Source organism: Xenopus tropicalis, chromosome 5, assembly GCF_000004195.4.
Source record: "Xenopus tropicalis strain Nigerian chromosome 5, UCB_Xtro_10.0, whole genome shotgun sequence".
Lineage (NCBI taxonomy): Eukaryota > Metazoa > Chordata > Amphibia > Anura > Pipidae > Xenopus > Xenopus tropicalis.
In genome coordinates, this window is record NC_030681.2 from 135,251,434 (window position 1) to 135,265,913 (window position 14,480).

Consider the following 14,480-nt stretch of genomic DNA (forward strand, 5'->3'; position numbering starts at 1 on the left):
AGAGACTGGTAAAGGGGATGGAAGATTTAAGCTATGAGGTGAGACTGTCGAGGTTGGGGTTGTTTTCTCTGGAAAAAAGGCGCTTGCGAGGGGACATGATTACTCTGTACAAGTACATTAGAGGGGATTATAGGCATATAAAATGTAGAAGTTTTCCTCCGAGCAGCCCAGCCATTGCTGTGTGAACATTTTATCTCTTGCAGCGCAAACTTTGTTTATTCTTAGCTTAAGGTCTTTTTTAACAAGTTATGTGTATTTAGGCAAATTCTTAGTACACACTAGAAGCCATCAAGGAACCAATTTATTTATAGGCACCACTCACATATTTCAGAGAAACTTCAGAAAACTTGAAAGCACTAATCTGGGAACACATGCACTATAAACTTAAATAACAGCATTTCCTCTCAATGCTTTTACACCACTCCTAAACATACACATTAACACTTTCCCCACTCAGGGTCATGCCCAGGCGGTTATACCACCGCACATCTCACAAACATAACAATGCTAACAGGTTAAGGCACTGGCAACCCTCAGCAGCAACTTTAGCTGCCTGTGACATTAGGGAAGGCCAACTGGCCAAGCTTCTAAGCACAAATATAAGGTGGCAGGTAGTAACAGGAATATCATTAACAGCCAACCTAACTAGGTCTGTAGATAAACAACAATATGCATGTAGCATAAGGCTGGTTAGGTGCCTAGTGCCTAAGCTTCTTCTCTTTATTTTCTGGAGCCTGCTTTAGCCAGTTGATCCGCCCTGTCGTTCCCCACACTGCCAGAGTGTCCTGGGACATAGTTCTGTAATGAAACATAGAAAGGGCGCAGGTAAGAAAATCGTTCCATCATTTGTAAGCAACAGCTTGAAAATACTTCATTAATCTCCTAGCTAGAAGTGCTAATTTATTAACTGAACTATTCTGCATATTTTCTACTTGCAATGTAATATTGCCTCTGATGTTCGACATTAAGGTATCTCTAACAGGGTTTATAATCCAAATAAAATAAACAAAGTACATGGTCTGCTGATGGGGTGGGGCTAGTATGATAACATCATGCATACAGGGACACAAATGTTTCTCTCTGTGACAGCTCCCTGGGCTCTTATAGCCGAGGTGATTATGCTGAACAAAAAGCTAGATACTTTTCAAAAAGAAAATAAAAAATTAAATCAAATTGCAAATTCTCTCAAAATGTCAGTTTACATCATACTAAATGTTAACCGAAGGGTACTGTAATATACACCAATAAAAATCTCATCAACAGATCTTTAAAAAAAGTCATGTTCTTACTGTCTTTCTGTACAACACAGATGACACACAAGTTATGTACAGAAAGACAGTAAAGGCAGCTCAAAACCAACATGAAAAGCAGTCATCAATAAAACCATAATTAATTTTTGCAGCTATTCATACCCATTTTATGTCCATGTTTTCACATGCTTTATCAAGCTTCTGGAAGTCCTGCTTGTTGATAACATCTCTACCATCAATGGTTTTCCAACCATTTTCCTTCCACCTTGGCACCCACTGTGTCATTCCTAAAAAGAACAGAAAATGATTATGTCATGGGACTATTACACATTAGATGGAGAAATCCCTCCGTAAGCATTTAATATTTGCTGGAAATTCCTTAAGCTTGATCAAATTCTCCTACAGCTAATCAACACCAGTCAATCCATTTAGAACAGAAATCTATTTTTGCCACAATAAATTGCAACAAGTTTTATGGATCAACTGGAATTGATCATTACTCACATATGCCAAGTGGTTCTTTTAAGTCAGACATTCAATATAATTAAAACCGCATAATTATTTTGCATAATCAAGCCTGCAAGAGGGGCCTGGATGAGTTCTTGATCAATCAGAATATCCAAGGCTATTGTGATACTAATATCTACAGTTAGTACTAGTGGTTGTATATATAGTTTATGTATGTGAGTGTATAGATTGGTAGGTGTGGGTTAAGTGTGCTGGGTTTACTTGGATGGGTTGAACTTGATGGACACTGGTCTTTTTTCAACCCTATGTAACTATGCAAACAATTTCATCTCTGGTCAAACCTAAATTTCAGGCGTGGAAATATATAAAAATTGTAAACTCTACACAGCAGCCATTTCAAATATCATTTGTACATAAATCTAAGTTGGCGCACAAAACAGAATTTAAGTGCCAGTATGAAAACTTACCTTTTATAGTGAACCTGCTGTCAGTATTTATATTAAGACTGGTGATATTGTCATCCCTGGCTTGTTCCACAGCAGTGCAGGCAGCCTTGGTAAAGATGATTGTTAGAATGAATTACAATTAAATCTTCATGGTGGAAGAGGGGGGGGTTTGAGAGAACAAAATCACTAAGAATTATTTCTGAAAATATGAGTAATAGGCTCACCTCAATTTCAGCTCGCTGGTTGGTTTGCCTTCCTTTAAGCTTAGCGGAAACATTTCTGTGAAAAAAAACATTAAATCAGCCATTAAATTGTCCCTAATGTGTGTAATTATGTGCTTGGGGTTGCTGTGCTATCTACAGGGGAGGAGGAAGCATATGGATTTAAGGGTGTGTCTTAATATGACATAATATAATTCTTCCACATATGAATGATGGTTGATATCCCTGCAGTGAGCACCAAGCATTTCGGGTTTTTGCTGTGCTATCACCATTAATGTGGGTATGGTCTTGTGATAACATGGGTGTGGTTTGAAGTGCAGTTTAAAAAAGGGGAGTGGCCATTATTGGCCCTCCATTATGTATTCTGGAGAAATTTCGGCCATCGGCACCACAGAAGTTGGACAGCACTGCCGTAGATAATTACTTTTACTCTCTATTCAGAACTCACTTTCCCCCTCCCTATCTAATTGTATATCCTGTGCATGGGCATCTGGTGCATGCTTGCCTTAATAACAGTGCCCACAAAATGGTGCCCACCTGTTTGCTGCCATTGTGTAATTTCTGAAGAAAATAAGTTTTATATGATCTATATAGTGTAAGTGAGGTTTATTTTGCTTGACAAACACAATATAAAATAGTTTTAAATTATTTCTTAGGGTGACAGGTCCCCTTGAAAGCATGTAGAATGAGGGAAGTTTATTCTTAGCCAGAAACACATTCATACTCTATCAGTGACCCCCAACCAGTGGCTTGTAAGTAACAAGTTGCTCAATGCCCCATTTGGTGTTGCTCCCAGATCCTGTTTTTTACATTTTTGGCTTGTAGACAAGTTTTGTCAGCACAGAGACACAGTTTTACTCTAAACAGACTTGGGTACACATTGGGTACCAGATAGACAATCACAGTCCTTGTATGGCATCCTAAAGGAACATTTTTCATGCTTGTGTGGCTCCAACACTTTTTACATCCGAGTGTTGCACACAGTTAAAAAAAGGTTGGCTAAAAAGTAGTACAGAGGCAGGAGAAATAAATTATCAACATGTCAGGTAATATAACATAAGTATTTTCTAATTGTGGGGCTACCTCCTGAAAATGAAGGCCAGTTGTTATGAACGGTTATTTTCTGCCCTGAATAGCATTTGCTATGTAGCTCCAAGACCCACTGGCTATATGTAGAAGTGATCATACAGTAGCTGGATGCCATATGAATGCTTACAGTCGAGAGAACAATGAAGGCGACAGAATCAGAAAACGGATGCCTTGGGCAGAATACATACCCACTATGTGTAAATTCCTACCTCTGTTTTACTCTCAGATTCTGTACATAGAGTTCTAAGCCAACAAATATGAATTACCAGCACTAATTGTAATATTGCACTATTTTTGTACTGTACTGGTTATTCATTTAGTCATTTTACCTTAACACTTCACTGATTTTGTGTTGCACAGTTCTGTGCTGGAATTTTTTTTTTAATTTTATTTTCTATTACTATAGTAATTAGTTATGTATTGCACCTTTTTGATTCAGGAGGACGATATTTCATCCCACTGTGTACTTGTAAGTATATTGTTGGGATGACAATAAAACTCTACTTACTTACTTACTTGCCTAGAACTAGTCTTAGCTGGGAGATAACACGTTACATAATTTGGCGAAGTCTTGGTTTACCTTAATGTCTTTCAACTGCTTGAAAAGGCTAGCAAACATACCTTGAATCTTCAGGACCCCAATAAACCCCAATGCCGCCATTTGCACCATATTGACCATTCCTGTAACAGCAGCCATCTGTGTACACCTCTGCTGAACGTCCTGTGGGAAACACCAGCACCATAAATCCGCAGTTTAGGCCAGCAGAACCATATAAGCAAGCCAATGGTTTTACAACAGGAAAATTGGTGACAACCACCAAACAGTTATCCAGAGACTGCATCGTGAAGCCCTGCAATAACCACAATGATCTATGGTCAGAAACGACTGCTGCTTGTGTTTCAGCCTTGTGTGTGGGGGAGTACTGGAATAACTGCAGGGTAAAAAAGGAACCTTGTGCTAACAGTAGAGTTAAAGGAGAACTATACCCCTAGGCGCTAAAAGCCCAGTTAGCTATAACTGCCTAGACCCCCTCACCTCTCCCTTATTACATAGTTCTTAGGTTTAAATACAGTCCCTACCGCTAACCTCTAGCTAAAACAGCAGAGTAGCGCAGCAGCATACCTGGCCAACATCTTCTTAGCAATTAAAGACAGTTTGGGTCCCACTGCCGACACAGACCCTGCTTGTGCAGATTTCCTGCTACCACCAACTGCGCATGCAGGTTCCTATCGGTGGAGAGATGTGCTCATAATCTATTTCTGCAGTGATCCTGCTTACATGTTTGGGGTTAAAATGCAGGTTTGTTTTCTGCAGTGATCTTTCTGGCATGTATGGGGTTAATGTGCTCGTAGTTCATTTTGCTGACATAGCTTACTTTAAAGGGGACCTTTGAAACTGAATATAAGCGTTTCATGGAAATAAGTATCTTACTTCAAGTTATACTTCACTGTTCTTCTCTCAACAATCTCTCTTCATGCTGAAGTCAAAGTCAGATTTTAATTGATAGGTGGATCTAAAGTGTTTTAGGGGAGCTCCCTTCCTAGCAGATGTAGTAGACCTAACTGATTTCAGCACAAACAATATCTAACAAAAAATACTGCCATGTACCTGCATAGATAACTCACACACAGACTCACCTGCAGAGGAATAAGGCGAGTATCTCTCATTGCTCCTTGCAAAGTTTCTTGCTTCTCTATATGTTGGAAGTTTCCTAAAACTGGCATACGGATAGCGATCCACTTGTTCTCTGCATTCCTCCCTAGGTGGGACACAACAGGTATGAAGGGCTTATGTAGCACCCATGTATTCATATAAAGTCTCCATACATGATGCTGGATTTTCTGTGACACATATACGCTCCAACAGAAATATTTGAAATTAAGCTCCGATTTCCCATCCTTACACCTAATTACATACTGTAGAGCACTTCTGTAAGATGATATTGCTCATCAACCATACACAGGACGTTCTGCTGCCCATGCAGTTAACAAAATGCCCAAAATACAGTGTCACTACCCACAATATACACTACTGAAGATAAATTACTAAAAAATTTAATTTGATTATGGGATGATAACGTTTACCCTTGCTAATTTACATTAAGGTCATTGAAGCCCCTTATGTCACTGCCCTTAGGCAGGCCATACTGAAAGATCGGGCCATCTGGCAATGTTCCCAAACAAGTTTTTATTTAGTAGACTTAAGGCAGAGGAACCCCAACCTTTTTAATCAGTGAGCTACGCTTAAATGTAAAAAGAGTGGAGGAGCAACACAAGCATAAAAAAAAAAAAGCTTTATTGGGGTGCCAAATAAGGGCTGTGATTGGCTGTTTGGTGGCTCCTATGTGGTCTGGCAGCCTAAATAAGGCTGTTTGGAAGTGCATCTGTTTTTTATGCAACCAAAACTTGCATTCAGTCCAGAAATTCAAAATTAAGCACCTGCTTTGAGGCCACTGAGAGCAACATCCAGCTCCTGAGCCAATGGTTGGGGATCACTGACTTGAGGTACGGAGATCCAAATTAGGGTAAGAGCCCTTATCCGGAAAACCCCAGATCCTGAGCATTCTGGATAGGAAACATATTGGATAAATGGGAAAACCCCTAACCCTGTAGGCAATTATGAATAATATACGGTGCTGGTTTCCCTTTGGGCTAAACATTAACCCTATCTGTAACAATGGCCCCTTTATTGGAGCTCCCTATAGATCCTCTCAGGTCCCTGTCTGTGTTTCATATGAGGGGTGGGCGTGACCTAACGGTCCCTGCCAGAAGCACAGTAGGAGAGGGAGAGCCAATCACAGCCCTGCACTCACACAAGCACAGACAGGCTTCAGTTCCCTATCAGGTCAGCCTAGCTGCTGATTGGTTCCTGTCCTACAGTGCAGGGTACGGAGGGCCGCCGGCTCCACAGCTCATCCAGAGAATTCAGCCAGCAGGAAGTGGAACAGATGGGCGGGGCTAGTGGGGGTTTTGGTGGAATTTCTCAATAAATCAGTCAGAAACACAACTTTTTAAGCACAATCCTTCTATATCTAGAGGAGTATAATTCACTGGTACATTCTTAATTTTTATAGGATATGTCTCCTTTAAGCTATCCTAGTATTATAATGCCAGTGAATACAGAGCAGGCAGTTGTACCCGCTGTACACGCCGTGTGAGAACACAGAGTACAAGCAGGCAAACATGTTTAGGGCACAGATTAGCGGGTAAATATTGCAAGCAGATCTTAAATAAACATGTTGGGTGGGAAGCAATCATTGTTCCAACCTGTCTCTCTAACTACACAAAGAGCAACAATGAAATGATTGTGGCTATGGAGTCTGAAGCAGTTTACATATAATACCCAGAGTTTATGTAGGAGCCCAGCATTAATACTTTCTTTTCAATATCATTGTGTGTTGCTGCTTCCTCCCCCTGCCATCTCTCCTTATCAGCCTCATTATCTACTATTGGGTACAAGCCTGGCCTCTAGCTTCCCAACAATTCTACCACTAAAGGTGGCCATACACGTACCGATATTATCGTACGAAACCTGCGTGTATGGTATGTCGGCGAGTCGACCGATATCGCAGGAACCTGCTGATATCGGACGACTCGCCGATCGGACCAGTTTGAAAATTTTGATCGGGTGCCATAGAAGGTGCCTGACCAAAATTCTCCCTTCAGATCTGAATCGGCAGAAGGAGGTAGAAATCCTATTGTTTCTACCTCCTTACCTGCCGATTCAGCCCTGAATGGTGTGTGGCGGATCTTACGATGTTTCGTGCGACCGATGGTCGTACGAAACATCACCAGATCGCCACGTGTATGGCCAGCTTTAGCCTTGTGCTACACTTATTTCTCTCCCAATGCTCCCTATCGTGTAGCCCTAAAAGCACAGTAACAGTAACAAAAAGGAAAGAAAACACCCTCATATTGAAGAGAAAGAATAAATCATATATTTGGCTGCCCAATTATCGCACGATAATGGAAAGAGCAGTGACCCCAATGAGCTTTAGTGAAGAGGTGTTTTACCCTAATGGGGGAGATTAGACTTGAGAGTACGCATATGAGAATAACACCAGAAGAAAATGAGTTCCAGAGCACAGACACAGGGGTTAAAACAACCAAAATGGTATATAGGCGCGCCCGGTGGCGGATCCATCCGCGGTGCCACACCCAGTGTATAAAGCTCCCTGCCCCACACTATCAGCACACTGCCCCTGGTGCCCCCTTAGCGAATGTAGCCCCGTTACTCCCAAACATAATGGCGCGTTAGTTATATTGGCGATATGCCAGAACATGCAGGCTTTATACTAATCCGTATCTCAAAATTCTATTAGCGTAATTCGAAAGCACGAAGGATAATCTTTTAAACCACTAGTTGCAGCCATAACCCATTTACGACTGACAGATTAAACGCTGAGCACCCAAAATATAACGGGGCCAGTGCCTCCCCTACACTATCAATAACCTATTGTGGGTAGCTGGGCGCTGTGGCGCATATGTAGCCCTGCCGCAGTAACACTAGGGACTGCGCGAATGAATAGTCTGAGTATAGCTGCGCAGCAGGTGGGGCACAGGCACTCAGCACTATAACTTCATCTTACCAGGTATCGTACACTCCGACCTGGCGGCCTCGGCGCACGGCGTATGGCATTGTCAAGTGTATAAAAGTCCCACCAACTCTAAGGCGCGGCTCACACTAATAGCGGAGTGAAAACTGCACAAACTTTAGAGCTGACGGAGCGTGGGCGGGGCATCACAGCGCGGGGCGGAGCTTAAGACGTGCATAGCCTTAGTATAACAGTAGTATAAGCTGCGCATTTTGTTTCCCCCATAAAGCTGTGATATATTATGATATTGTGCAATATTATCACATTGTTTTTGCTTATCACAGGCTTTATCACTAAAAAAAACAGCCTCACTTGACTCAGCCCGACTGATAAATGCGTCAATATAATGGAACCGTCTGATAGGGAACTGCCCCCCCACAGCAGAAAGTCACAGCCAGCATTTAATTAGTTTCCCCTCAGATTGGGGCTCCAGTGTTTCTGGCATGTCTAGTTCTTTTTCATGCTTGCATGTCACTGGCCACATAGCTGGGTTTCCAGTCATATGGGCCCGGGCCATAACCAAGCTTGCCACCATTAAAAAAAATATATAATGCATATATACATACATACGCACACAGAAAATGTACATATATATATATATCTATACAAAAAATACTTAACGACTGGCAAACCCTATACAAATAATCACAAATTTATTGTGAACACATTGCACAAAAAACAATCTGACGTTTCAGTCCCCAACAGGACCTTTCTCAGGGAAGTATAGGGTGTGCCAGTTGTGAATTATTTTTTGTTTATAATAAATTTGACTGTGCACCCCGTGATATACATATTTTTTGCATTAGAGTGCAGACACTCCAAGGACTGATATATATATATATATATATTTATATATAAATATGTACAAGTACAGATATAGGACCTGTTATCCAGAATGCTCGGGACTAGGTTTGCCACCTGTCCGGTTTTCCAAAGTTCATGTAGACGAGGCTTATATAATTAAGTAAATAGATTCCAATATAAACAGCTAATACTCTACAATAAGCAGGTCATATAAATAGTTAAAATTAATAATTAATGTGCTAACAAGTCAGTGAGTTAATGGGGGCAGTGGAATTAACCTTAAATCATCATTATTTCATATATAATTCATTTGTAGACTGTAAGCTCTTTTGGGCAGGGCTCTCTTCACCTCTTGTATCGGTTATTGATTGCTTTATATGTTACTCTGTATGTCCAATGTATGAAACCCACTTATTGTACAGCGCTGCGGAATATGTTGGCGCTTTATAAATGTTAATAATAATAATAATAATTGATGGTCAACATAGTTTTTCCTTACTGCCCGACAAGCTTCTCTGCATTGTCTTTTTCTTAATATGCAAGTTATGTAAGTTTCTAGGAAGCTTTTGCAGAAGTTATGTAAATTGGATAAGTTTTGGTGTCATTTATATTTATATGTAACTTAATGTGGTGGTTAACTTTTAGTATGTTATAGAATGCCCTATTCCTAGCAACTTTGCAATTAGTTTTCATTATTTTTTTATAGTATTTTAATTACAAGTATCAGACCCCCTTATCCGGAAACCCTTTATCCAGAAAGTTCCTTATTACGGAAAGGCCATCTCCCATAGGCTTAATTTTAATCAAATAATTCACATTTTCTCTGTAGTAATAAAACAGTACCTGTAATTGATCCCAACTAAGATATAATTTCCCCTTATTGGGAGCAGAACAGCCCTATTGGGTTTATTTAATCGTTAAATGATTCCCTTTTCTCTGTAATAATAAAACAGTACCTGTACTTGATCCCAACTAAGATATAATTACCGCTTATTGGAGGCAGAACAATCCTATTGGGGTTATTTAATGGTTAAATGATTCCCCTATGGGAGACTTTCCTTGGGCCGGGTTGGAACTGCAGAGTGCCATTGAGCCCTATGGGAGACTTTCCTTGGGCCAGGTTGGAGCTGCAGAGTGCCATTGAGCCCTATGGGAGACTTTCCTTGGGCCGGGTTGGAGCTGCAGAGTGCCATTGAGCCCTATGGGAGACTTTCCTTGGGCCGGGTTGGAGCTGCAGAGTGCCATTGAGCCCTATGGGAGACTTTCCTTGGGCTGGGTTGGAGCTGCAGAGTGCCATTGAGCCCTATGGGAGACTTTCCTTGGGCCGGGTTGGAGCTGCAGAGTGCCATTGAGCCCTATGGGAGACTTTCCTTGGGCCAGGTTGGAGCTGCAGAGTGCCATTGAGCCCTATGGGAGACTTTCCTTGGGCCAGGTTGGAGCTGCAGAGTGCCATTGAGCCCTATGGGAGACTTTCCAGGTTGGAGCTGCAGAGTGCCATTGAGCCCTATGGGATGCTTTTCTTGGGCCGGGTTGGAGCTGCAGAGTGCCATTGAGCCCTATGGGAGACTTTCCTTGGGCCGGGTTGGAGCTGCAGAGTGCCATTGAGCCCTATGGGAGACTTTCCTTGGGCCGGGTTGGAGCTGCAGAGTGCCATTGAGCCCTATGGGAGACTTTCCTTGGGCCGGGTTGGAGCTGCAGAGTGCCATTGAGCCCTATGGGAGACTTTCCTTGGGCCGGGTTGGAGCTGCAGGGTGCCATTGAGCCCTATGGGAGACTTTCCTTGGGCCAGGTTGGAGCTGCAGAGTGCCATTGAGCCCTATGGGAGACTTTCCTTGGGCCAGGTTGGAGCTGCAGAGTGCCATTGAGCCCTATGGGAGACTTTCCTTGGGCCGGGTTGGAGCTGCAGGGTGCCATTGAGCCCTATGGGAGGCTTTCCTTGGGCCGGGTTGGAGCTGCAGAGTGTCATTGAGCCCTATGGGAGACTTTCCTTGGGCCGGGTTGGAGCTGCAGAGTGCCATTGAGCCCTATGGGAGACTTTCCTTGGGCCGGGTTGGAGCTGCAGAGTGCCATTGAGCCCTATGGGAGACTTTCCTTGGGCCCGGTTGGAGCCTCTTTCCAGCTTTCAAATGGGGGTCATTGACCCCAGCAGGCAAAAAACTATTGCTCTGTGAGGCTACAGTTTTATAATAAAACAGCGACATTTGTTGGATGACCCAAAGTGGGAGGGGCCAACAACAGCTAATCAAATTTCACCTATTGACTTGGCGGAAATTCAACCTGCTGCCATTCTCACAGTAATAACACCAGGGTCCCCAAACTTTGCAGAGTAAGGCACCAGGTAACTGCAGTTCAAGGTTAGAAAAAGTGGGCGGAGCTTAAGGTTTTCTAGCATAGGGGTTCGAAGCATTCTTGTTAAGCCACTGTGCCTATGTGAGCAAAATGAAGCATCAAATTCTCCCTTTTTTAAAAATACCTCAAAATATAAATAAGGAGGAGTGTTACAGTGCTTACAAATTACCTTCTGTAAACAGCATCCTTACATAAGTATTTTGTTTTATCCAAATGAGACAAAGAAAGATGAAGAGCAAATAAATTTGCCTCTCTGTCAGTCAGTCTATGTCTCTCTCTCAGTTTGTCTATATCTCTCTCTGTCTATCAGTTTATGAGTAACCCTTTTGCTACCCTATTTTATTACTTTATACAACCTGAACTTCAACTGACATACAGTCCCTGAGTGGAATATGTGTATTACACAGAATTACATCCCATTTTTTTTTAATTATATAAAACAGCTATGTATTAATAAGTCTCACAGAATAGGGAAAGAAGCTATTCCACAATCTCAGGAATGATATATGCCTATAATGTCCTCTGCTATTTTCCCAACTCTTTGTTTATTTCTTATGGTTTCTTACTGTCAGCAGCATTGGCATCCACAGTAAGGGACAAGGGAGTCACTTGCCCCCCACAATTTCCCCCTCAAACAGGGCAAGTACAAGTGCCCCAGGTCGCCAGTGGTGTTTAAGATCTCAGCTTGTGCTGATTCTGGGTCTCTCTCCTGATGACTGAGATGACTGGCTGTCTCTCTGGGAGTTACTGCAGCCTGAAACTTGTTCCCTTCTATCTTCTCTGAGCCCCAGCCTGGTCACATGATGCTGTGTGTGTGAGAATGAGGCTGGCTCAGAAAATGGCTCTGCTTTAGTGTGTGTGTGAGAAAATGGCTGCTTTAGCAGAACTAAAGCCAATAAACAACATCCTTACATAAGTATTTTGTTTTGTCCAAATGAGACAAAGAAAGATGGAGAGCAGCAATATTGGCCTCCACCGTAGATGCATTGGAGCAATGGGTAAATTGCAATGGATCTAATGACTTAAGGCGCTTGGCTTTAATATGTGACATAACTACTCTCTGACTGCACTTCATAAAAAACTTGGGAGCGGCCAACTCCCGGAACTGTAACTGGCAACTTATGTCTTTGTGCTGTGGGGGCGCAACCCACTGCCCGCACGGGGAGGACATAGAGACTCCTACGCAACATGAAGTGTCCTGCTCGGAACTGAACTCAGGTCTCCAGCGCGCAAGGCTGCAGTGCTAGGCACTGAGCCACTGTACGGCCCAAGGGATCTTGCTCTCAGTTTATATACGTCTTTCAGTCTGTGTCTGTCTGTCTATGTCTGTATATGTTTGTCTGAGTCTGTATATGTCAATCTATGTCTTTCTGTGTCTGTTTATGTCTATTTATGTCTGTCTGTCTGTCTATCAGTCTCTGTCTCTCTCAGTCTGTCTCTCTTTATCTCTCTATCAGTTTAGGAGTAACATGTTTGCTACCCTATTTCATTATTTTATAGAACCTAACCCTAGCTGACATACAGTCCCTGAGTGGAATATGTGTATTACACAGAATTACATCCCATTTTATTTTCCCAACTCTTTGTTTATTGTTTTGGGTTGAAAAACCCCAAAATACTGTTTTTCCACTTCAGCTTATTCTTCCGCTTCTTATTCTTAGCGCCCCCATTTTCTAAAAGCTACTCCCCCTACAGTTTTAGGGGTACAACACCCAAACTCCCCACACTTCTTCGCCCAATAGCGGAGCAGGTCGCTTGTGCTTTTCTAAGTGATCCCGCCCCCCGTCTTTTTGTGGCGCCGCTCCGAACCCCCCAATTTTCCCATTGACTTTGACAGGGAAGATTTTCAAACTGCTGCCACACTTACAGCTTTAAAGCTACAGTCCCCAAACTTGAACAACATAATAATGGAGTCACCCCAATTAAAACAGCCACATTGGTGGATGACCCCAAAGTGGGAGGGGCCAACAACAGCCAATCAAATTTCACCTATTGACTTTTATGGGGAAATTGAAACTGCTGCCAATCTTACAGCTTTGAGGCGACACTCCCCAAACTTGAATCACATAGTCATGGGGTCAGCCTGAATGAAAATACGATGATTGTTGGATGCCCAAAAGTGGGCGGAGCTGTGAACAGCCAATCAGATTTTTCCTATTGACTTTCAATGGGGAAATTCAACCTGCTGCCATTCTCACAGTATTAACACCAGGGTCCCCAAATTTTGCACAGTCAGTCACTGGGTGACTTCGTATTTAGGGTTAGAAAAAGTGGGCGGGCCCACCAAAAGCCAATCACAATTCTTTCATTGTTATCAGTGGGGAAATTTTAACTGCTGTCATTCTTACATGTTTATTGTCAGGGTCCCCAAACTTTGCACAGTTTGTCACTAGGTGACTATGTTCCAAGTTTAGAAAAGTGGGCAGGGCCAACAACAGCCAATCAGATTTCACCTATAGACTTAGACATATTTTTAAATTTAAACTGCTGCCATTCTTTAAATGTTTATACTAAGGTCCCCAAACTTTACAGAGCTAGTCACCAGGTAACTGTGGTTCAGAGTTAGAAGGTGGGTGAAGCCACCAGCAGCCAATCAAATTTTAGCTATTGATTTTCAATGGGGAAATTCAATCTGCTGCCATTCTCACAGTATTAACACCACGGGACTGCATTTTTAGGTTTTAAAAAGTGGGTGGAGCCACCAACAGCCAATCAGACTTCACCTATTGAATTTTTTTGGTTTAAATTTAAAATGCTGCCTTTCTCACACTATTTATGTCAGGGTTCCCAAACTTTGCACAGTCACTGGCTGACTACATATTCAGGGTTAAAAAAAGTGGGTGGAGCCACCAACAGCCAATCCATTTCCACCCATTAAATCATTAAATTTCATTGGTTTATATTTAAACTGATGCCTTTATTTAGGTATTAATTCCAGGGTTGTTACACTTTGCAAAGTCACTGAGTATTTGCAGTTCAAAGTTAGAAAAAGTGGGAAGAGCCACCAACAGCCAATCACATTTCACCCATTTACTTTCAATGGTGAAGTGTAAAATACTGTCAGTCTCACAATTTTTATGCCTGAGTCCCCAAACTTTGCAAAGTTGGTCACTGGGGAACTGCAGTTCAAAAATAGGAAAAGTGGGTTGGGCCACTAACAGCCATTCAGATTTAATCCATTGAATTTTATTGGTTTAAATTTAGAATGCTGCCATTCTCACACTATTTACGCCAGGGTGCCCACTGTTTGTCACTGTG

General features: G+C 42.2%; 1 protein-coding gene across 1 annotated transcript; it reads right to left on the bottom strand.

Moving 5' to 3' along the window:
• Positions 1–281: 281 nt before the first annotated feature.
• On the bottom strand, positions 282–8,205 carry LOC100493932 (ribonuclease H1-like). Its single transcript, XM_002935030.5, has 7 exons — positions 8,064–8,205; positions 5,113–5,234; positions 4,096–4,195; positions 2,389–2,443; positions 2,186–2,270; positions 1,413–1,537; positions 282–798 (listed from the first exon to the last, which is right to left on the bottom strand). The coding sequence occupies exons 1-7, from the start codon at positions 8,111–8,113 to the stop codon at positions 721–723; spliced, it is 615 nt and encodes a 204-aa protein (XP_002935076.2). The 5' UTR covers positions 8,114–8,205; the 3' UTR covers positions 282–720.
• Positions 8,206–14,480: the final 6,275 nt, after the last annotated feature.